The 25,597-nt window shown below is 38.3% G+C and overlaps 1 protein-coding gene across 1 annotated transcript in view; it reads left to right on the plus strand.

Moving 5' to 3' along the window:
• The window catches only part of LOC128642128 (regulator of G-protein signaling 11-like), an 801,065-nt gene that overhangs the window by 502,859 nt on the left and 272,609 nt on the right, over window positions 1–25,597 (plus strand). Inside the window, exon 8 of the mRNA XM_053694807.1 lies at window positions 14,534–14,615. Within this exon, the coding sequence (XP_053550782.1) occupies window positions 14,534–14,615 (82 nt within the window). The remainder of the gene's footprint in view (window positions 1–14,533; window positions 14,616–25,597) is intronic.

Consider the following 25,597-nt stretch of genomic DNA (forward strand, 5'->3'; position numbering starts at 1 on the left):
TGCAGAAGCCATATGTGTGTGTGCACATAGGTGATTTTACAAAAAAAATTATATATATATATATATATATATATAGACACATATATATACAGGTGGCCCTCGGTTTACACTGGTTCAATTTGCGCCGTTTCAGAATAACAACCTTTTTTTTTCATTCATGTGACTGCTATTGAAAAGCTTTGGAAAGCAAAGTGCACTAATTAAAATAGTCAGTAGGTGGAGCTGTCCGCTTGTTTTGCAGCAAAGTTATGCAACTTAACTGCCTGAAATTGATCTGTGTATACAGAGCAGACATTAGCTATTGAGCAACAAGTTTTAGCAGCCACTTCCCTATTATCTTCCTGTCCAGCAGCGTGAGGTGAGGGTGCCTAACTGCTTATTCACTGCAGATTAAAATGCATAGAATAGGTGCAGACCCAATATTATCTAACATGCTAACAATGCAGAGAACTGATTGCAGAAAAATGCAAGTAAAAAAACATTTTTGTTTATTAAACTTAGTTTGATGATGATGCAGTCTGTTGTGTGATTATTTAAATAGGTGCTGTTTGCAAATGTTTTTGTTCATTAAACTTAGTTTGATGATGATACAATTTATATTATTAGGTTTATAATGCTGTTTAGCATTTAAAGTCTTCATTTCAAAGCTTTAGAAATAATGTATTAGGTCTTCATTTCAAAGCTTTAAAAATAATGTATTAGGTGTTACTTATGACAATTTTGAGAGGGGCCTGGAACCTAACCCCCTCACTTCCCATTGACTTACATTATAAACTGGGTTTCAATTTACAACGGTTTCGATTTACAGTCATTCCTCCTGGAACCTAACCCAGGCGTAAACTGAGGGCTACCTGTATATATATATAAAAAATATTTAAAAATAAATAGAACATTTTCTTCCATGAAAAAAACATTGGAATGTAAAATATTCATAACTACCTTAGCTTTAGGTTTAACATTGTGTTGGCATGCAATTGATAAGTATTAGATTTTTTTCTTTAGTGTGCTCTATTGAATTCTAGAGGGAGAAGTTTACTTTGAGCGGTGTTTGCACACGAGAGAAAAAAAAATTGCATTCGACTTGTAATCTGGCCCATAATAAATTAAAAAATATATATAATAATAATTTTGCGAGCAAAATGACATGAAATTGTGGCAAAATAAATGCTTAACGTATAATTTACAGTTGTTTACTCAACATTTTGGGGACGATTTATCAAGGTGAGGCGGACAGGGGCGCACATATGCGCCCCTGTCCGCAGCAGCTCGCCTCTAGCAGGCTGAATTCCCCTGGCGGAATTCAGCATTGCACACGCTCAGGCAGGAGCTGTCAATCTCCCTGGTCGGACTAGACCGCAGTGATTGAATTTCGCCACTTTAGACCGCTGGTGACCGCTGCTTGTTAAATACGGCTTGTTAAATACGGCATGCAGGTTCTCTTGTGAGAACCTGCAGACGTAGAGGGTTGAAAGGCTTGCAAAGCCTTTGATAAATCGACCCCTTAATATAAAAATCTCAAGGTGTTGCTGTTCTATTGAATTTTAATCAAATTAAAATAATGAAGAAATAGTGTATATAACATTCAGGTGGTTTTACTAATCTGAACATTGGTGCTTCTAATGGATTGGAATGCTGAAGAAAAGGAATACAGAAACCATAGAAATTTAAATCAGATATTTGCATACTCTTCTAATGAACTTAAAGGGATACTAAACCCACATTTTTTCAGATAGAGTATGCTATTTTAAGCAACTTTCTAATTTACTCCTATTACCCATTTGTATTTGTTCTCTTGCTATATTAATTTAAAAAGCAGGAATGTAAAGCTTAAGAGCCGGTCTATTGGTTCAGAACCTGGGTTACGCTTGCTTATTGGTTGGCTAAATGTATCCACCAATAAGCAAGCACTATACGGGGTGCAGAACCTAAAATGAGCTGTCTCCAAAGCTTTAAATTTCTGCTTTTTAAATAAAGATAGCAAGAGAATGAAGAAAAATTGATAGTAGGAGTAAATCAGAAAGTCGCTTAAAATTGCATATTCTATCTGAATCATGAAAGAAAAAAAAATAGTATCCCTTTAAATAGTGGCCAAAATGTGCCTCGTGCGTTTTTCTGTTTGTTCTAAATAAAGTTATTTGAATTTTGGCAATATTCTATCTGGCTTCTAAATTAATCCAGATTTCAAGCATTCCTTTATTGTAGTCTTTAATGTTTTATGTGCAATATTTTAATTTTTTTAAGCTCTAAGCTATTTTTATAACATTTAAAAATATCTATAAATAAATGAAGTTTTTATTTTGAAGGCATATTACTGGAAGTATCCATAAAATATTAATACAATTCCATCATTAAAAATGCAAAGATAGTTAATGTTTCTTCTAGATTTTTAGGAGTACATTCCAAACAACGCTTGTTTGTCATTAAAAAAGGAAAGATTTTGAAATGGTATGCACACGATATTCATTAAGCATTAACCTCCTCACTGCTGAGCTAAATCTCACACCATATAGAAACTGCTTTAAGGCATTTGCACGTATTGCACTTAATCAGCAGTTTCAGAACTTATTTAGTAAATTAATTCCACAAAGTACAGGTACAAATCCCCAAACCCAGAATTCCAAAATCCAAACATTCTGAAATCCAAAGTTTTTGATTAATATTTTTTTTTTTAAATAAAATTATCAAAAATTTAAAATTTTCCAGCTTTTAAGTCATATTTTTTCCTGCCTTTATCTTTTATTTGTTTGTTTTTCTGTCTTAAAATGCAAATAATAGTCTATATTTATTTAAAACAACAACTATTAACTTTCTGATTAGATTACTGAACTATCCTTCTGATATTACTATGTATACAAAAGTATTAAGCATGATATAAAACTGCCTTTAGGTTACATGTATAAGCTGTATTATATGACATGTAAATATTGCCTAAATGACCTAAGATATTGTTTTTTTACACTTGATTCCATCCCCTCTCCAAACTGTCCCTTTTTAAAGATTCAAATATTCCAAAATCCAAACTTTTTCTGGTCCCAAGCCGTTTGGATAAAGGGTTTTCTACCTGTATGGGATTCTTTTTTCAACAGATCAAACAGTTTTGCAAAATAACTTTAGTTTAATGGAATACCCAAATAATTCCTCTCCTTATTACAATCTATTTCTCTTGTGAAATGGCTTATTTAGAGCTGACAGGCCTCAATTAGAGGACCAATGTGGTCATAGGAGAAGCCCTTTTTTTAAATATTAAGGCCTAGATTTAGAGTTCGGCGGTAAAAGGGCTGTTAACGCTCCGCGGGTTTTTTTCTGGCCGCACCATAAATTTAACTCTGGTATCGAGAGTTCAAACAAATGCTGCGTTAGGCTCCAAAAAAGGAGCGTAGAGCATATTTACCGCAAATGCAACTCTCGATACCAGAGTTGTAACGGACGCGGCCGGCATCAAAAACGTGCTCGTGCACGATTCTCCCATAGGAAACAATGGGGCAGTTTGAGCTGAAAAAAAACCTAACACCTGCAAAAAAGCAGCGTTCAGCTCTTAACGCAGCCCCATTGTTTCCTATGGGGAAACACTTCCTACGTCTGCACCTAACACTCTAACATGTACCCCGAGTCTAAACACCCCTAACCTTACACTTATTAACCCCTAATCTGCCGCCCCCGCTATCGCTGACCCCTGCATTACACTTTTAACCCCTAATCTGCCGCTCCGTAAACCGCCGCCACCTACGTTATCCCTATGTACCCCTAATCTGCTGCCCTAACATCGCCGACCCCTATGTTATATTTATTAACCCCTAATCTGCCCCCCACAACGTCGCCGACACCTGCCTACACTTATTAACCCCTAATCTGCCGAGCGGACCTGAGCGCTACTATAATAAAGTTATTAACCCCTAATCCGCCTCACTAACCCTATCATAAATAGTATTAACCCCTAATCTGCCCTCCCTAACATCGCCGACACCTACCTTCAATTATTAACCCCTAATCTGCCGACCGGAGCTCACCGCTATTCTAATAAATGTATTAACCCCTAAAGCTAAGTCTAACCCTAACACTAACACCCCCCTAAGTTAAATATAATTTTTATCTAACGAAATAAATTAACTCTTATTAAATAAATGATTCCTATTTAAAGCTAAATACTTACCTGTAAAATAAATCCTAATATAGCTACAATATAAATTATAATTATATTATAGCTATTTTAGGATTAATATTTATTTTACAGGCAACTTTGTAATTATTTTAACCAGGTACAATAGCTATTAAATAGTTAAGAACTATTTAATAGTTACCTAGTTAAAATAATAACAAATTTACCTGTAAAATAAATCCTAACCTAAGATATAATTAAACCTAACACTACCCTATCAATAAAATAATTAAATAAACTACCTACAATTACCTACAATTAACCTAACACTACACTATCAATAAATTAATTAAACACAATTGCTACAAATAAATACAATTAAATAAACTATCTAAAGTACAAAAAATAAAAAAGAACTAAGTTACAGAAAATAATAAAATATTTACAAACATAAGAAAAATATTACAACAATTTTAAACTAATTACACCTACTCTAAGCCCCCTAATAAAATAACAAAGCCCCCCAAAATAAAAAATTCCCTACCCTATTCTAAAATACAAATATTACAAGCTCTTTTACCTTACCAGCCCTGAACAGGGCCCTTTGCGGGGCATGCCCCAAGAATTTCAGCTCTTTTGCCTGTAAAAAAAAACATACAATACCCCCCCCCCCAACATTACAACCCACCACCCACATACCCCTAATCTAACCCAAACCCCCCTTAAATAAACCTAACACTAATCCCCTGAAGATCTTCCTACCTTGTCTTCACCATACCAGGTTCACCGATCCGTCCTGGCTCCAAGATCTTCATCCAACCCAAGCGGGGGTTGGCGATCCATAATCCGGTGCTCCAAAGTCTTCCTCCTATCCGGCAAGAAGAGGACATCCGGACCGGCAAACATCTTCTCCAAGCGGCATCTTCTATCTTCTTCCATCCGATGACGACCGGCTCCATCTTGAAGACCTCCAGCGCGGATCCATCCTCTTCTTCCGACGACTAGACGACGAATGACGGTTCCTTTAAGGGACGTCATCCAAGATGGCGTCCCTCGAATTCCGATTGGCTGATAGGATTCTATCAGCCAATCGGAATTAAGGTAGGAATTTTCTGATTGGCTGATGGAATCAGCCAATCAGAATATAGTTCAATCCGATTGGCTGATCCAATCAGCCAATCAGATTGAGCTCGCATTCTATTGGCTGATCGGAACAGCCAATAGAATGCGAGCTCAATCTGATTGGCTGATTGGATCAGCCAATCGGATTGAACTATATTCTGATTGGCTGATTCCATCAGCCAATCAGAAAATTCCTACCTTAATTCCGATTGGCTGATAGAATCCTATCAGCCAATCGGAATTCGAGGGACGCCATCTTGGATGACGTCCCTTAAAGGAACCGTCATTCGTCGTCTAGTCGTCGGAAGAAGAGGATGGATCCGCGCTGGAGGTCTTCAAGATGGAGCCGGTCGTCATCGGATGGAAGAAGATAGAAGATGCCGCTTGGAGAAGATGTTTGCCGGTCCGGATGTCCTCTTCTTGCCGGATAGGAGGAAGACTTTGGAGCACCGGATTATGGATCGCCAACCCCCGCTTGGGTTGGATGAAGATCTTGGAGCCAGGACGGATCGGTGAACCTGGTATGGTGAAGACAAGGTAGGAAGATCTTCAGGGGATTAGTGTTAGGTTTATTTAAAGGGGGTTTGGGTTAGATTAGGGGTATGTGGGTGGTGGGTTGTAATGTTGGGGGGGGGGGTATTGTATGTTTTTTTTTACAGGCAAAAGAGCTGAAATTCTTGGGGCATGCCCCGCAAAGGGCCCTGTTCAGGGCTGGTAAGGTAAAAGAGCTTGTAATATTTGTATTTTAGAATAGGGTAGGGAATTTTTTATTTTGGGGGGCTTTGTTATTTTATTAGGGGGCTTAGAGTAGGTGTAATTAGTTTAAAATTGTTGTAATATTTTTCTTATGTTTGTAAATATTTTATTATTTTCTGTAACTTAGTTCTTTTTTATTTTTTGTACTTTAGATAGTTTATTTAATTGTATTTATTTGTAGCAATTGTGTTTAATTAATTTATTGATAGTGTAGTGTTAGGTTAATTGTAGGTAATTGTAGGTAGTTTATTTAATTATTTTATTGATAGGGTAGTGTTAGGTTTAATTATATCTTAGGTTAGGATTTATTTTACAGGTAAATTTGTTATTATTTTAACTAGGTAACTATTAAATAGTTCTTAACTATTTAATAGCTATTGTACCTGGTTAAAATAATTACAAAGTTGCCTGTAAAATAAATATTAATCCTAAAATAGCTATAATATAATTATAATTTATATTGTAGCTATATTAGGATGTATTTTACAGGTAAGTATTTAGCTTTAAATAGGAATTATTTATTTAATAAGAGTTAATTTATTTCGTTAGATAAAAATTATATTTAACTTAGGGGGGTGTTAGTGTTAGGGTTAGACTTAGCTTTAGGGGTTAATTCATTTATTAGAATAGCGGTGAGCTCCGGTCGGCAGATTAGGGGTTAATAATTGAAGGTAGGTGTCTGCGATGTTAGGGAGGGCAGATTAGGGGTTAATACTATTTATGATAGGGTTAGTGAGGCGGATTAGGGGTTAATAACTTTATTATAGTAGCGCTCAGGTCCGCTCGGCAGATTAGGGGTTAATAAGTGTAGGTAGGTGTCGGCGACGTTGAGGGGGGCAGATTAGGGGTTAATAAATATAACATAGGGGTCGGCGATGTTAGGGGTAGCAGATTAGGGGTACATAGGGATAATGTAGGTGGCGGCGATTTGCGGTCGGAAGATTAGGGGTTAATTATTTTAAGTAGCTTGCGGCGACGTTGTGGGGGGCAAGTTAGGGGTTAATAGATATAATACAGGGGTCGGCGGTGTTAGGGGCAGCAGATTAGGGGTACATAAGTATAACGTAGGTGGCGGTCGGCAGATTAGGGGTTAAAAATTTGAATCGAGTGGCGGCGATGTGGGGGGACCTCGGTTTAGGGGTACATAGGTAGTTTATGGGTGTTAGTGTACTTTAGGGTACAGTAGTTAAGAGCTTTATAAACCGGCGTTAGCCAGAAAGCTCTTAACTCCTGCTATTTTCAGGCGGCTGGAATCTTGTCGTTAGAGCTCTAACGCTCACTGCAGAAACGACTCTAAATACCGGCGTTAGGAAGATCCCATTGAAAAGATAGGCTACGCAAATGGCGTAGGGGGATCTGCGGTATGGAAAAGTCGCGGCTGAAAAGTGAGCGTTAGACCCTTTAATCACTGACTCCAAATACCAGCGGGCGGCCAAAACCAGCGTTAGGAGCCTCTAACGCTGGTTTTGACGGCTACCGCCGAACTCTAAATCTAGGCCGTAGTCTTACGCACGTCATATATTATGGCAACACTGAGCCATATTTGATTGACCCTTTAGCTGTTTAAAAAACCCACATACTGTAACTCTTATGCTACACGAGCATGTGTTTGCAACTTTAGAAGATTTCAGCATAAAGATAAATAAAAAAGCAACCATATAAAACATACTTTCTCAAGTGTGAATCTAAGAAGTGGGAAAAGGACGAGGTAGGGCTTGGAGGTGCGGAGAAACAGATAACTGTGGAGGAAGTGTCAACCTTTGTAGAACGCCTAGGAAATAAGACAGGAGGAAAAAAATGATGTAATAAAAAAGAAAAAGAAGAAAAAAAAAAAAGAGACCCACAAGTTAATGGGGCAGATACAAGTTACATTTGCAACAATACAGGGTTTGTTAAATCAGCCCCTATGTGTTTTTTAACTTGCGCTATTTTGTTACTCAAATTTTTACACCTAGAGTAGTGCGTGCGCTCTCTTTTTTTGCTCCTCTTTTTTTTAAATAGGTAGTCTTATTGGTCATATATTATGGTGACACTGAACCATGTTTGATTGACCCTTGACCCTAGATGTTTAAAACCAAGAATGCATTTACCAAAACCCACATATTTTAACTCTTATACGACACAAGATTGCGTTTGCAATTTTAAAAGATGTCAGCATTAGTGATGTCGCGAACCTAAAATTTTGCGTTCGCGAATGGCGAACGCGAACCTCCGCAAATGTTCGCGAACCGGCGAACCGGCGAACCGCCATTGACTTAAATGGGCAGGCGAATTTTAAAACCCACAGGGACTCTTTCTGGCCACAATAGTGATGGAAAAGTTGTTTCAAGGGGACTAACACCTGGACTGTGGCATGCCGGAGGGGGATCCATGGCAAAACTCCCATGGAAAAATACATAGTTGATGCAGAATCTGGTTTTAAGCCATAAAGGGCATAAATCACCTAACATTCCTAAATTGTTTGGAATAACAAGCTTTAAAACATCAGGTATGATGTATCGATCAGGTAGTGTAAGGGTTACGCCCGCTTCACAGTGACAGACCAAACTCCCCGTTTAACGCACCGCAAACAACCGCAAACATTCCATTTGCACAACCACGAGATCGATAGATTTGATAGATAGATACATTTTTTATTTTAAATATTTACACTACTGTTACAACAAATATGATTGGTGGCACTAGTTGGCAAGTGGGCCTGGCACACACGCTGGCAGGCAGGCAGGCAACTGCAATTAGATTACACTAGCTGACTGATGTTTCACAGTCAAATTTTTTTTTTTTTAAATATTTACAATACTGTTATAACAAATATGATTGGTGGCACTAGTTGGCAAGTGGGCCTGGCACACACGCTGGCAGGCAGGCAACTGCAATTCAATTGCACTAGCAGACTGATGTTTCACAGTCAAAAAAGTTTTTTTTTTAAATATTTACACTACTGTTACAACAAATATGAGTGGTGCCACTAACTTGGCAAGTGGGCCTGGCACACACGCTGGCAGGCAGGCAACTTCAATTAGATTACACTAACAGACAAAGTTTTGTTTTTTTTAAATTTACACTAATGTTAACCAGATATAAGTGGTGGCACAGAGCAATTAATCACAGTATATGCTGTAAGCCTGACACACAGGCCTGATGTAAAATGAAATTAGATTACACTAGCAAAATGATGTAAAATATATTTTTTTTAAATTTACACTAATGCTAACCGGGATATAAGTGGTGGCACAGAGCAATTAATCACAGTATATGCTGTAAGCCTGACACACAGGCCTGATGGAAAATGAAATTAGATTACACTAGCAAAATGATGTAAAAGTTTTTTTAAAAAATTTACACTAATGTTAACCAGATATAAGTGGTGGCACAGAGCAATTAATCACAGTATATGCTGTGGGCCTGACACACAGGACTGATGGAAAATGAAATTAGATTACACTAGCAAAATGATGTAAAAGTTTTTTTTTTTTAATTTACACTAATGTTAACCAGATATAAGTGGTGGCACAGAACAATTAATCACAGTATATGCTGTGAGCCTCACACACAGGCTGACAGGCAAGCAAATGCAATTAGATTACAAAAAAAACACACAAAAAAAACGACTGAAGTTATAGCCCTAAAAAGGGCTTTTTGGGCTGAAGTTCTAGCCCTAAAAAGGGCTTTTTGCGGTGCTGTCCTTACAGCAGAGATTAGATAAGTCCTTCAGGACTGTAGTGGACACTGAATACACTAGCCTAGCTATCAATTTCCCTATAAAATGACCAGCAGCAGCACTAACCCTCCTCTCACTAAGAATGCAGGATCGTAATGAATCTAAAATGGCTGCTGCCCAGGAGCTGGGAGGGTCTGGGAGGGAGTGTCTGCTGCTGATTGGCTGAAATGTGTCTGCAGACTGTGAGATACAGGGTCAAAGTTTCCTCAATGATGACGAATAGGGGCCGGATCGAACATCGCATATGTTCGCCCGCCGCGGCGAACGCGAACAAGCTAAGATCGGCGGGAACTGTTCTCCGGCGAACAATTCGCGACATCACTAGTCAGCATAAACAAAAAAACAACAACATACTTTCTCAAGTGTGAATTGAACTGAAAACACTTGGAACTCAAACCATTTACTATTCCTCTAGGCCAGGGATCTTTAAAGTCTTTGGCTGTGGGCCTCCTCTCTGATGAAATTTACAAGACACTTCCCCAATATAGATGTTACTTTTTCTCTTTAAAGAAAATTGTAGTATTTACTATTAGTTTAAATTTGAGGAATTTACATCTGATCCAGGGTTCACACACAGCTCTTGAGCTGATTCTGCTCAACCAAAAGAGTACTTTACTCACATTTCAATCTGCACTTTGTTACTCCTGTGTTAAAGGGACAGTCTAGTCTAAATTAAACTGTCATGATTCAGATAAGACATGAAATTTTAAACAACTTTCCAATTTACTTTTATCATCAAATTTGCTTTGTTCTCTTGGTATTCATCGTTGAAAGCTAAACCTAGGTAGGCTCATATGCTAATTTATAAACCCTTGAAGACCGCCTCTTATCTTGTTTTGACAGTTTTTCACAGCTAGTTCATGTGTGCCACATAGATAACATTGTGCTCACTCCCATGGCGTTATTAATGATTCAGCACTGATTGGCTAAAATGCAAGTCTGTCAAAATAACTGAGATAAGGGGGGCAGTCTGCAGAGGCTTAGATTCAAGGTAATCACAAAGTTATTAAGTATATTAATATAACCGTGTTGTTTATGCAAAACTGGGGAATGGGTAATAAAGGGATTGTTTGTAAATAAACACTTTCAAGTTGACTGTCCCTTTAAATGCAAGTTACTTATCAAGTTGGCAAACACAACACAGTCTCTAAGCTATTTTGATCTCAGAGTCTTTCATTCACCTACATCACACCCTTATTCCACCACTACATGGCTAGTTTCATTATCGACTCTTAAAAGCCGCTCTCAGTTTTGCCAAAGTCAGCTAGTTCTTGTGGTTTCCATACTATAGTGTGATGAGTCACTGCTCCTGCGCCCCCCATTATATGTTGTAGCACCCCCTGGGGAGGCCCACTTCACATTTTGAAAACCAATTCTATAGGGTTGCCACCTCAGCCATGTTTTCCTGGACACGTATGAGTTACACATACTTAAGGGTATGGAGAGAGCAACATGAATATTGCTGACCAGAGTCACTATCCATGTGTTGTCCAGGTGCTCAATGCATGTTGCCCTTTGCACGCCCTGCAGCATGTTACGAGATTACGAGTTTTGCGTTAACAGGGGTGCGGTGCTAACGAGCAGTTTATGCTCACCGCTCACCTACAAACAACGCTGGTATTACAGGTTTTTTTCAACCCGGCGTTAGCCTCTAAAAAGTGAACGGAGAGCAAAATTTAGCTCCACATCTCACCTCAATACCAGCGTTGCTTACGGTAGCGGTGAGCTGGCTAAACGTGCTCGTGCACGATTTCCCCATAGGAATCAATGGGGCAGTTTCGGCTAAAAAAAACCCTAACACCTGCAAAAAAACAGTGTTCAACTCCTAACGCAGCCCCATTGATTCCTATAGGGAATATACATTTATGTCTACACCTAACACCCTAATATGAACCCCGAGTCTAAACACCCCTAATCTTACACTTATTAACCCCTAATCTGCCGCCCCCGACATCACCGACTCCTGAATAATATTATTAACCCCTAATCTGCCGCTCCGGACACCCCCGCCACCTACATTATACTTATGAACCCCTAATCTGTCGCCCCCAACATCGCCGCCACCTACATTATATTTATTAACCCCTAATCTGCCGCCCCCAACGGCGCAGCAACTATATTAAATGTATTAACCCCTAATCTGCCGCCACCACTATAATAAAGTTATTAACCCCTAAACCTAAGTCTAACCCTAACCCTAACACCCCCCTAACTTAAATATAATTTAAATAAATCTAAATAAAATAAATACAATTAAATAAATTATTCCTATTTAAAACTAAATACTTACCTATAAAATAAACCCTGATAGCTACAAAATAACTAATAGTTACATCTATATTAGGTTTTATTTTTATTTTACAGGCACGTTTGTATTTATTTTAACTAGGTAGAATAGTTATTAAATAGTTATTAACTATTTAATAACTACCTAGCTAAAATAAATACAAAAGTACCTGTAAAATAAAACCTAACCTAAATTACAATTACACCTAACACTACCACTATAATTAAATTAATTCCCTAAATTAACCACAATTAACTACAATTAAATTAAATAAAGTACAGGAAAAAAACCACTAAATTACAGAAAAAAATTAAATAATTACAAGAATTTTAAACTAATTACACCTAATCTAATCCCTCTAATAAAATAAAAAAGCCCCCCAAAATAATATAAATCCCTACCCTATACTAAATTACAAATAGCCCTTAAAAGGACTTTTTGCGGAGCATTGCCCCAAAGTAATCAGCTCTTTTACCTGTAAAAAAAAAAAAATACAATACCCCCCTCACCATTAAAACCCACCACCCACACACCAAACCCTACTCTAAAACCCACCGAATCCCCCCTTAATAAAACCTAACACTAACCCCTTGAAGATCACCCTACCTTGAGACGTCTTCACCCAGCGGCGCACAAGTGGTCCTCAAGAGGGGCAGAAGTCTTCATCCAATCCAGGCATAAGAGGACCTCCAGACGGACAGAAGTCTTCATCAAGGCGGCATCTTCTATCTTCCTCTATCCGGAGCGGAGCGGGTCCATCTTCAAGCCAGCCGATGCGGAGCATCCTCTTCTTCCGACGACTCCCGATGAATGAAGGTTCCTTTAAATGACGTCATCCAAGATGGCGTCCCTTGAATTTTGATTGGCTGATAGGATTCTATCAGCCAATCGGAATTAAGGTAGGAAAAATCCTATTGGCTGATCCAATCAGCCAATAGGATTGAGCTCGCATTCTATTGGCTGTTCCAAGGGACGCCATCTTGGATGACGTCATTTAAAGGAACCTTCATTCGTCGGGAGTCGTCGGAAGAAGAGGATGCTCCGCGTCGGCTGGCTTGAAGATGGACCCGCTCCGCTCCGGATGGATGAAGATAGAAGATGCCGCCTGAATGAAGACTTCTGCCCATCTGGAGGTCCTCTTCTGCCCGGATCGGATGAAGACTTCTGCCCCTCTGGAGGACCACTTGTGCCCGGCTGGGTGAAGACGTCTCAAGGTAGGGTGATCTTCAAGGGGTTAGTGTTAGGTTTTATTAAGGGGGAATTGGGTGGGTTTTAGAGTAGGGTTGGGTGTGTGGGTGGTTGGTTTCAATGTTGGGGGGGGATTGTATTTTTTTTTTACAGGTAAAAGAGCTGATTACTTTGGGGCAATGCCCCGCAAAAAGCCCTTTTAAGGGCTATTTGTAATTTAGTATAGGGTAGGGATTTTTATTATTTTGGGGGGATTTTTTATTTTATTAGGGGGATTAGATTAGGTGTAATTAGTTTAAATTCTTGTAATTATTTTTTTTTCTGCAATTTAGTTTTTTTTCGTACTTTAGTTTATTTTATTTAATTGTAGTTAATTGTAGTTAATTTAGGGAATTAATTTAATTATAGTGGTAGTGTTAGGTGTAATTGTAATTTAGGTTTTATTTTACAGGTACTTTTGTATTTATTTTAGCTAGGTAGTTATTAAATAGTTAATAACTATTTAATAACTATTCTATCTAGTTAAAATAAATACAAAATTGCCTGTAAAATAAAAATAAATCCTAAGCTAGCTACAATGTAATTGTTATATTGTAGCTAGCTTAGGGTTTATTTTATAGGTAAGTATTTAGTTTTAAATAGGAATAATTTATTTAATTGTAGTAATTTTATTTAAATTATATTTAAGTTAGGGGGGGTTAGGGTTAGACTTAGGTTTAGGGGTTAATACATTTAATATAGTGGCAGATTAGGGGTTAATAAATGTAGGTAGGTGTTGGCGATGTTAGGGACGGCAGATTAGGGGTTAATAAAATTTAACTAGTGTTTGCGAGGTGGGAGTGCGGCGCTTTAGGGGTTAATATATTTATTGAAATGGCGGCGATGTCCGATCGGCAGATTAGCGGTTAAAAACTTTAGTTAACTGTTTGTGATGTGGGGGGGGGGCTCGGTTTAGGGGTTAATAGGTAGTTTATGCGTGTTAGTGTACTTTTAGCACTTTAGTTAAGAGTTTTATGTTACGGCGTTAGCCCATAAAACTCTTAACTACTGACTTCTAAATGTGGTATCAGTCTTGACAGGAGAGGCTGTACCGCTCACTTTCTCCAAGACTCGTAATACCGGCGTTATGCAAGTCCCATTGAAAAGATAGGATACGCAATTGACGTAAGGGGATTTGCGGTATGCTCGAGTCGTGGAAAAAAAGTGAGCGGTACACCTGTACCTTCCAGACTCGTAATACCAGCGGGCGTTAAAAAGCAGCGTTGGGACCTCTCAACGCTGCTTTTTAAGGCTAACGCAAGACTCGTAATCTAGCAGTTTGATTTTACTTTTTAATTATGAAGGCTTTTTTTCTCACTTACAGGGCAGCTAAGCAAAGAAGAAAAGGTGACCGGATTGTTATAGAATGCCAAGAACAAGCCTACTGGTTGGTCAGCAAACCGTCGGTAAGTTACATACTCCACATACCACAATCCATAAGATAATCCTGACATTTCTAGATAGGAAAAAACATGTCCATATTTATGTGCAAGTTCCTTATAGCCATGGGCATAGAAACCCAAAAAAATCTAGGGTGGGTATAGCATTTTTACTGGCAGGGCATTCTTATTCAGCAAACCTGGAATTGTCCGGAACAGACATTTTTAAATAAATAAATAAAATTCCAACATGATAACTCATAGGGCTTCATATATACTTATACTTCATATAAGGAGCCTTGGTGTATACGAGCAGTGACAAACATATAAGAGCAGCATATTAATTACACACGCAGATGTCACAGTTATACAGGTTAGTAAAACAATTCCTATAAGCAGCATGTTGCATGCAGATACCGTACAATGCTATATATTACTGTATAATGTTATACATTACCGTATTATGTATATTACCATTAATGTATTTCCATAGCAGTGTAGCTGCTATAGCAGCGGTTTAGTGATTATGGGGCGCAATATTACATGTAAGAGGTACAGAAGTTCGGTGTGTTTATGGAAATGAATACACACGACAGCTGTACGGTAAGTAGAAGAACAATGTTACATAACAGTATAGGATATAGAGGAGTAGTATATCACGTGACGACCCCAACCTATTGTCTATAGCAGCAGATTATAATAATTTTAACAGATTATAACAATAGCGATTTGGTGACCATGGTTCACAATATTACGTATAACAGACACAGGGAAAATAATACAAGTGACGTGGTAAAGCAGTAACAGATTATAGAGTATAGAGGAGAAGTGACCGATTTATCAACTGTTGGGCGGACAGCATATACTGTCGGCATTTATCATTATCATTGCACAAGCATTTTATGTGAAATGCTTGTGCAATACTGCCCCCTGCACATTCACGGCCAATCGGCCGCTAGCAGGGGGTGATCCTGATCGTATCTGATCGGGATGATTGCTGTCCGCCGCCTCAGAGGTGGTGGACGAGTTAGGGAGCAGCGGTCTTATGATCGCTGCTTATTAACTCCTTATTCCGGAGAATAAGCAGCTTGACTGCTTCATAAATCAGCCCCAAAATATGTACCTGACTCCTGCAGGCTGGACCCCAAATAGGTCTGGGAATTTTAAGACAGAGCAGGATTCCGCCCTCACACACACATACGTTTGTTATTTAACCATACACTAGAGTTCCAGCCTAGATGATTTAGGGGTTTCAGGTTGGGGGCGGAGCCAACAGGTGCTGCAGGTGCCTCAACTCTGCGTGTCTCCCAAAGTGAGAACCTTACCAATACCTGGCTAACGCAGCGTTCCTTGGCCAGTTAAGATTTGTCTTGTCTTGAAGAAGGATTCCTGGAATCCGTGTATCGGAAGCCTCAAAGACAGCACTGCTTCATGTTTAAAGCATCTCCAACTAACCTATAAAATCCTCCAAACCTACTGATTTCTATCTGGTGCTTTTATCATGACTGGAAGACTGGTACGTGGAGGTGAGGTGGGGATCCCTCAGTCGGTGCCTGCAGACGTCACTACCCATTGCCGCACACGCCGATCCGAAGGGGGACGGGCAAATCCTGCGGCTCCCATTGGTCGGCATACTGGAAACTGCCTGAACTCCTGGAAAGAGGGGTCTGTGACTTAACTGTGCAGCGGCTTGCTAAGGACCCGGGAGTCTGAGGGAATCACTCAAGTATAATGACTGTAAGGTACCCAGGAGGTGTTCTGTGCATGTTTTGCTTTTAGAAGCGCAGATGTCAGAATAACAGAACTGCACAAAATGATTTGCTCTATCTGTTGCTCATTTACCGTGCTAAAAAAAGATCCTGCCTTTCTTGGATGGGCATGATATGCTGAGCTCTAACTGAAGGTGCGGCCTGGTTCATGTAAGGAGTGACACCCTGGGAGTCTTGGTGTGGGCGTTAACGCCATTGAGGGAGCCGAGTAAATCTCGTGGACCCCATACAGAGCAAACAGAAGGTCCCTTTTAATTGGTCCACTAAGGTACTTTTGCCTCCTGGCCTTTATATCAGTTATATCTGACCTGGATACTGCCAGCCCTTTCCTCATGTTCACCATTTGTTTTGGACAGTGTAGAGGTCTTTTTTTTCTAGACCTCAAGTTCTTGGTGCAAGGAATCTGTCCATGACAACTTAGAACATACTTTCAAACATACTATCAGATCCTTACTGGGATTTTGGTCAAAGACCTTTTACTCCTCAATAAATTCTGCTAAATAATCTCCAGTGTGCTCATTCAGAGAAAGCTAAAAGACTGAGAGACAGGGCAAAGATTAAGATACCCAGAGAATAATTCAAAAAGCTTGTTGCATTTGCTTTATTTATATTATTTTCTACAGGGTATAATTATTATATTCTATAAATGTGCTTCTTATAAGAGCCTAAAAGAAGGCTATTGCCCAAATAGCTATTTAAGGTGCTTGTTTATGTTTGTGTGGGTTCTTTGGGTATCTACGGATATGGTCATATAACTGCACTAATATTTGGTTGCACCTGTTTTCTCCATGTTTATATCCTCTATATGTCAGAAATGTTTTTACTCTAGACTGCATAAATATATTTGCTAGGAAGGTTTTACAGTAGGCTACTGTTCAAACAACTACTTAAAGTGCTTAATTTTCCTTGTGTGGGTTCCTTGGGGACTCATAATTATGGCCCTTTAACCACACTGATATCACTTATTTTCAATACTTCTGATCCTGTTTTGGTTTTTTTCCCCACTGGTTTGTGTGTTCTAATAGATTTGCATGTACTCATGATTCACAAGTTGATTTGTATTCAGATGGTACCGATTGTAAAGTACCAAAACTTTCACTTTATATAAGCTTTGTTTAAGATACAAACATGGTATTATTTTACTAATAATGGCTCAATTAATATAGCCTCCAGTTTAGGCGAGCCCTTAAGTACTAACACTGTAATATACTACTTACTTTAGACTTGTAACAACTTGTATTCTCTAAATGAGAATACTAACCCTTTAGATACTTGATTTAAACTATATTACCATATTTATACTTTTATTTTCTTTATCCACTTTTGCACGTTTAGGCTTTGGTTTTTCACTATTATATAAGGGCTGTGTTCATGGAGATATATATATATATCTCAGTGTAAAGACAACTCACCAAGTAAGTAATAAACAAGTAGATACATGCACAGACACTTTACAAGATATAGGGACCCTAAATATACCTAGAGCAGAAAAACAAGGGAAAAGTCACTTAGATAGAGAGTAACCACGGTGAAGTGTGTCAATCCACTTGAGAGCAGTGTGTTAGTCAGCTAGCTCCCAAAATCACAATGTGTGTAATGTTTGGAAATTCACAGGATTGAATGACCAGGTCCAGTGAGTATTCCCTACCTCAAACTTAGACCGGTGAGGTTCATATGCCTCCGCTGAATGCACAAATATAAAAATGCAAACACACTAGATGTCTAGTGAATATAATGAATATATATATGCCAAGAGTCCACAACTCATACCTGTGTGCTGCTGGATCCTGAGCGACAGTCCATTGTGGTAGAATATCAGTCCTCCTTATTATGTTTTGGACATGTAATTCAATCGGTATCCAGCTCCTGCGGTAAACCTGAGTGAACTCTGACGGCTGCGGTGGGTAGCTCCTCCTTCCGTTTGTATCCCAGGTGAAGGGCGTGATAATGCGGTCAGGTTGAATTGGTGCAAAACCTTGCTGCTGTGCTACACTATGGGCCGGTCAAATGCGAACAAGGAATGAAAAAAGGAGCACAAGCAGCGGTTTCAATGCACATAACATTTATTTACAAATGCCAAACATAGCGCCATAGCGCTCAAAGTGAAGAAAAGAAAAACAACACGTTTGTCAAACAGAACAAAATCGTGAGAGGGGATAACACACCCCGGGGTAAATACTGACAAAAATCAATAGGACTAGCTTAAAGAAACAGGTATACGCGTTTCAGCTTACAGCCTTACTCATTACCGGTAATGAGTAAGGCTGTAAGCTGAAACGCGTATACCTGTTTCTTTAAGCTAGTCCTATTGATTTTTGTCAGTATTTACCCCGGGGTGTGTTATCCCCTCTCACGATTTTGTTCTGTTTGACAAACGTGTTGTTTTTCTTTTCTTCACTTTGAGCGCTATGGCGCTATGTTTGGCATTTGTAAATAAATGTTATGTGCATTGAAACCGCTGCTTGTGCTCCTTTTTTCATTCCTAAATATACCTAATTATGATATCTTGGAATTAGTGTCTGAAATAGCCAAAATGATTACACCTCAATTTGACCTTTTCAAACAAGAAATTAAACAAGAAATTAATGGGCTAACAATTGAAGTGAGACAATTTCCATCACAGCTAGCTGAGGCTAGAGTTTTTGAATTTGAGGACATGTTTAACTTGCAAGACCCCATTATAACATCCCACTCTAATTTAATATCTGCCCTTCAAGCTAGAGTAGAGGATCTGAGAATCGATCCAGACGTAATAACCTCAGCGTTATTGGCCTCCCAGAAATACCTAACTATCAGGACCTTATGCACTTTGCTTCCTCTAGCCTTCCGCAACTTCTAAAAATCCAACAAACTTCTCAACCATTCCAGATTGAAAGAGTGCATAGAATAGTCCCAGTTTGATCCGATCAGGATGGTAAGAGTAAACCTAGACCCATTATTATTACATTTCTACATTTTCAAGATAAGGTTCTATACCTCAGACATTACAGAAAACTTAACCCATTTTTAATTGATCAACATAAGATTATGTTGTTTCAGGATTTCTCAAATGAAACATTGTCTAAAAGGCGAGAAATGTCCCCTTTTTTCCTCAAACTAATGAAAGCTAACGTTAATATAAGACTTACATATCCAGCTCCAAACTTATTGTTTTAAGAGATGGAAATACTAAACTCTTGAATAATGTAACTGAAGCTATAACTTTCTGTAGATCAGTTGGTTTGGAATGAATTCAATTCTAACTCCACAAAATGGAAATTAGGACATAATGATTTGGCGTAAAATTCTTATTCGATTTTATTCTTGTATTTTTTCCTCTTTCCTTCTTTCCCCCCTCCTCAGTCCTTTCCTATCTCACTTAATTTTTTTTATTGAAAACTGAACCACTGATTTTTATCCTGGAATGTGGGTGGCATAACCTCCCCGATGAAGAGAAAGATGGTCATTAAACAACTTGCCCGTTATAAGCCTGATATTGCAATGATCCAAGAAACTCATTTAAAAGACTCAGAGATATCTAAACTAAAAATTTAGTGGGTCAGGGAGGTTATTGCCGCTCCATATGATGGCAGTAAGAGAGGTGTGGCAATTCTTTTAATAAGCATTTAAACTACAAAATTGAGGCTTGTGATATAGATCCTGGAGGTCGCTAATTAATCCTAGAGATAATATTTAATAAAACTCGCTTTATTTTGTGTAACATATACAGTCCAAATATGGTAGATTTTAAATTTTGGAATGAGTTGGCAGTCAAATTATTGAAATATATTGGTCAAAACATAGTAATTGCAGGCGATATGATTAGAATAGCCATGCCCAATCTTGATAGATTAAGTCCAAAACTACAGATTAAGAGAGATAGGAAACAGCGTATATTACAGAAATTTTGTTCCAAACTTGGGCTTCAGGACATATGGTGTGTCCACAAACCAGATTTGAGAACTTATACGTGTGCCTCGAAAAGGACAACAATCACTTTCTAGATTGGATATATTCCTGAAATCAGATGCACTTTCTGGATTTAATCTGGAAACTGATATTAAAGATATCACAATCTCAGATCATGCTATAATTTCATTAGAATTTAGGACTAGTGCATTTCAACCCCTGTGGTTTAAATAGTTTTTTCTTTCCTAAATATCTAGTGCATAATATAAAATTTCAGAATTGGCTTAGAAACAAATGGAGAGAATTATATAACTTTAATTCTGCATACTTAGAAAAGGTTGAAACCTTCTGGGAATCTACCAAGGCAGTATTACAGGTTGATATTAGAGCGTATTTACTCCAGCTGAAGAAAAAAATTAGATTTAAAGAAATCCAACTATCCAATAATGTTAAAAATACCTATAATGCATATATAGCTAATCAAACTAAGGCACTATGGTTGAAATATATATTAACGCTAAAACAGTAAGAACAAAAAGTAGCCCAAGAGGACTTAAGACAGAGGGCGCTATATGGGGGCCATGCGGGTAGATCGGTAAAATATTTAGATTACTAAGACTACAGGTAAGAATGTTAATACTTCTATCGCAAGTGGTAAAGATAGATTTACAAACAATTTAGATATTGAAAAGGTTTTCTTTAAGTTTTTCCAGGATCTCTACAAAGTTGACACGGTACCATCGGACTAGAAATATACATTTTGGGGTAAAATAACATTACCTAAACTTTCTCTAGACATCATGCAGAAGTTAAATAGCCCTATTTCCTTAAAAAGAGATTCTAGATGGGATCCAAGCAGCTAAATTAAATAAAGCACCCAGACCAGACTCTCTTCCTTCAGAGTTTTACAGAATCCTGCAGGACCAAATTGCTCCCATACTTTATAAATTAATTTCTTTTTTTTATTATAATAACGCCAAATGTTTGCCCTACTTTGCAGCTTCCAATTTTTCACTTATGTTAAAGAAAAATAAAGATCCTGAATCACCGGCCTTCTACAGACCAATTTCATTATTGAACTGTGACTACAAACTTCTTACCTCCATTATGGCCAATAGGCTTAAACCTCATCTAAACAACATAATTCACAAGAATCAGGCTGGCTTTATGGTAGGTCAGAATCCTGTAAAAAAATATGTGCAAAGTAATGCTAACAATGGATTTTTTTGGAATAAATTTAAACATTCTAAAAGTAAAAGTACAACAGATTTAGCCATACTAACACTAGATGCAGAGAAAGCATTTGACTATAACAGTTGGGACCACTTTTTTTCTTTTACTTTGGAGCAATTTGGTTTTACAGATCAGTTAAGTCATTGCATTCCATTGATATATAGAAACCCGACATCAGCGATTATTGTTAATGGTTCGATTATTGATCGTCTCAGCCAAGAAAGAGGCACCAGACACAGTTGCCCAATTTCACCACTGCTTTTTAATCTTCCACTAGAACCCCTTACGATTCTTCTTCATCAAAACTTAAGTGGTATCCAGATAGGTGGAAAAAACCTGTATTATCACTGTATGCAGATGATCTACTTCTGTATCTAAGTAATCTTAGAGTGAGTCTCCCAAATTTGTTAGCTGACATTCAACTTTGTGGAGCTATTGCAGGCTACAGGATTAATCTATCTAAATCTGAACTTTTATGGATTTATAAACCAGACCAGAATAAAATTACTCATCCATTTAGAGAGACATCCCAAATTAGCTATTTAGGAATCATTTTAAGTAATAATCCTTAAGATTGGTATAAGTTAAATTTCCTGAAAGTATTTAAAGATTGTAAAAAAAAAATATTAGAGGACTGGATGCACTTACCTATATCTCTATAAGATAGGGTTATGCTAGTTAAGACTATTCTATTTCCCAAAATACTATATTTACTCCAAAACATCCCATTATTTTTATATAAATCAGATATCCGTTTATTCAACAAAATTTGTACCAGGTTTATATGGAAAGGAGCCAGAACACGTAAAGCAATAAGGCATTTAATGAACCCAAGAACAGTGGCAGGCTTGGCTTTCCCCAATCTAAGACACTATAATTTAGCAGCTTTAATTAAAATAGTGCAAGACTGGATTACAGAAAAAGAACACATCTCCTTTCTACGATGTGAATCTAATTTAATAGCTCCTTTTGACTTGAAAGTGATCATACACTGCCCATTGACTGATTTACCATCTAATGTTTCCAATCTAGTAACTTTTAAGAATATAATTCTGGCCTGGCAGAAATGTTGCCTAGAATGCCACATACCTCCATATGCATCCGAATTCCTCCCAATTAGGGGTAATCCTAACTTCTTACCTGGTTATTCTAACATAATCTTTAGAGAATGGGAAAATAAAGGTTTGAAATGGATTAAACAATTTATAAGATCTGAATTGTCTGTAGAATCCTTCTCTGATATCCGTCTTAAATTTGGTCTTCCTCAGAAAGATTTTTTTTTTCATATCTGCTGCTACGACATTATATTGTTGGGTTGAAACAAAAATATAACCCAAATTGGTCTTTGGGAAATATAACCCCTAAAATTAAATTATACCAAACTGGTATTTATAACATCTCTTCATTGTATGCTGTGTTGAACGCTCTCTCCATGAATGATCATAATAAATATGAATAAATATGCCCCAAAATGTCTAGATGGTATTAAACAATTAACCGATGTACAAGATGTTGTGCCAATAACACAGATATTTTTCATTGTTTCTAGGCATGCTCAAAAATTGTCCACTTTTGGGTGAAAATTGGTTATTGGATGAATATAGAATTGCAATTGGATTTCTATATGACCCCAATAAATGTGGGTTTTTTTGGCTACATATTCTGGACTACACTCGAATTACAGTTTAATTAATACAATGGTCTTCATTGCCCAAATTCTTATTTTAAGATCATGGAGTTCACATAAAGCTCCTAATTTTGTAGAATTTAAAAAAGCATTGATAGTCCAAAATACATAAGAACAATCTCTGCTTCAAAATTCAAGTAGCACTCAATTAGAAAACGACTTTAAAAATGGATAGAGGTTATTAAAACAATTCCAACTATTGCTCAAAGACAACTAGTTAAGCCTTTAAGAAATTCTGAGTATGTTCAATTAAATATATATGCTGAACATTTTCCTAGTAGCTGGCTGGATTAGTCAAGACTGGTTATGAGGAATATTGCTCAATGTATAGATGGGATTTCGCTGTGGGAGACTACAGTAGAATTGAGATATTAGGTTTCATTTATATCTTTCCCCCCTCCTCCCCTTTTGTCCCCCCTTTTTTAAAAAAAGCTTAATACATCATAATATTCCAGCCATCTAAGCGCATCTGGGCAGCTGTCTACTCACAGCCGGCCCAATTGCGCCATTAAACTCAACGTAGCTCGCTCCTGCTACCAGACCAGAGCGGGAGCGAGCTACATTGAGTTTAATGGCGCAATCTGGCCGGCTGTGAGTAGACAGCTGCCCTAATGCGCTTAGAAGAAAAAAAACAGACCCGCTCAGAAGAGCAAGGAGCGACGGTCTGAAAAACTGTAGTTTATAATAAATTATGGCTGCAATATTATGTTGTATTAAGCTAGCGCTAATATAATGTTATGTAATTCTGCACTATGGAACAAGTGAGGGGAGGTATAGGTGATCGTTATTCTATAGTGAGCCCTCTCATTTGGTGCTGACTACTACCTATTTTTCTTCTGGATTAATTCTGCACTATGTGCAGAATTATACAACATTTTCTAGATTTACTGCCCCTTTAAGAAAAGTTTAAAAATTTGGCAACTCTTCTATTTGAAATTCTGTATTGTATACTTGGTTGTCATTTTTGTTCTGGAGATCTTGTTTAACAAATTTCGAGGTAATAATGAGAAGAGAAAGAAGAAGTGAGGGAGAGTGGGGGGATACAAGAGGGAAAGATGGAGTGAAGAGATAAAAGGGGAAGAGAGACAGAGGATAAAGGATGGTAAGAGAGAGAGAAGGGAAAGAGGAGGGGGAGGAGGGAATGGAAAATGAGTGGAAAGAGATGAGAGTGGGAGGGGAGATATAAAGAAGGTAAAGAGCACTGGAATTGGGAAGAGAGAGAGAAGAGATAAGGGAAAAAGAGTGGAGAGAGAAAAATTAGAAAGTGTAAGGGAGGCAGATGGGGGATGGAGAGAGGACAGAAAGAGAAAGTGTAGAGAAATTGGAAAAACTGGGAGAGGAGAGATATAGGAAAGAGACTGTGGGAATGGAGAGTTTAGAGAGAGAAGAGGAAGAATAGGAAAGAGGGGGCGAGATAGCTAAAGACAGATCGAAAGATTGGAGATTCCCTCTCTCCTTCCTCCCTGTTTCCTTCCTTCCCCTTCTCCTTCCTTATTTCTTTCCTTTCTTCCCCCTCACATTCCTCCCCCTCTCCTTCCTTCCTTCCTTCCTTCCCCTTCTCCTTCCTTATTTCTTTCCTTCTTCTTCTTCCTTCTTTCTTTCCTCCCTTCCTTTCTTCCCTCTCTCCTTCCTTCCCCCTCTCCTTCCTTCCTTCCCTCTCTCCTTCCTTCCTTCCCCCTCTCCTTCCTTCCTTCCCCCTCTCCTTCCTTCCTTCCCTCTCTCCTTCCCTATCTCCTGACTGTCTTCCCTCTCTCCTTCCTTCCCTCTTTCCTTCATTCTTTCTGTCTTACCTTCTCTCCTTCCTTCCTTCCTTCCTTCCTTCCTTCCTTCCTTCCTTCCCTCTCTCCTTTATTACCTCTATCCTTCTCTCCTTCCTTCTTTCTGCCCTGCCTTCCCTCCCTCTCTCCTTTTCTCTATCCTACCTTCCCTCCCTCTTTCCTTCTCTCCCTCTTTTCTTCCTTCCCTCTCTCCTTTCTTCCCTCTCTTATTCCTTCTTTCCATCCTGCCTTCCCTCTCTCTTTCCTTCCCTCTCTCTTTCCTTCCCTCTCTCCTTCCTCCCTTCCATCTCTCCTTCTTTCCTTCCTTCCCTCCCTCTCTCCTTTAGGTCTTCCCTCTCTGCTTCCTTCCCTCCCTCTCTCTTTCCTTCCCTCTCTCCTTCCTACCCTCTTCTTCTTACCCTCTCTCCTTACTTCCTATGAGCTTGTTTAGCATATATATGTAAGCAAATCATACTTTTATACATTTAGGACTACATAACAAGTGGAGTGGTAATTACCGCTCCTGCTCGTGCGTCAGGTAGGGTGCATATTACAAGTTGAAACTAAATATTTTTCACTTGCGCACTAACTTGACATGCGCGAAGAGAAGAGATTAGAATATTGTGATTGCATTAACGTACTCCCCCATAGACTTCAATGGAGAGAGAAAAGTGG

This window comes from Bombina bombina, chromosome 11 (genome assembly GCF_027579735.1).
Source record: "Bombina bombina isolate aBomBom1 chromosome 11, aBomBom1.pri, whole genome shotgun sequence".
Classification (NCBI taxonomy): Eukaryota; Metazoa; Chordata; class Amphibia; order Anura; family Bombinatoridae; genus Bombina; species Bombina bombina.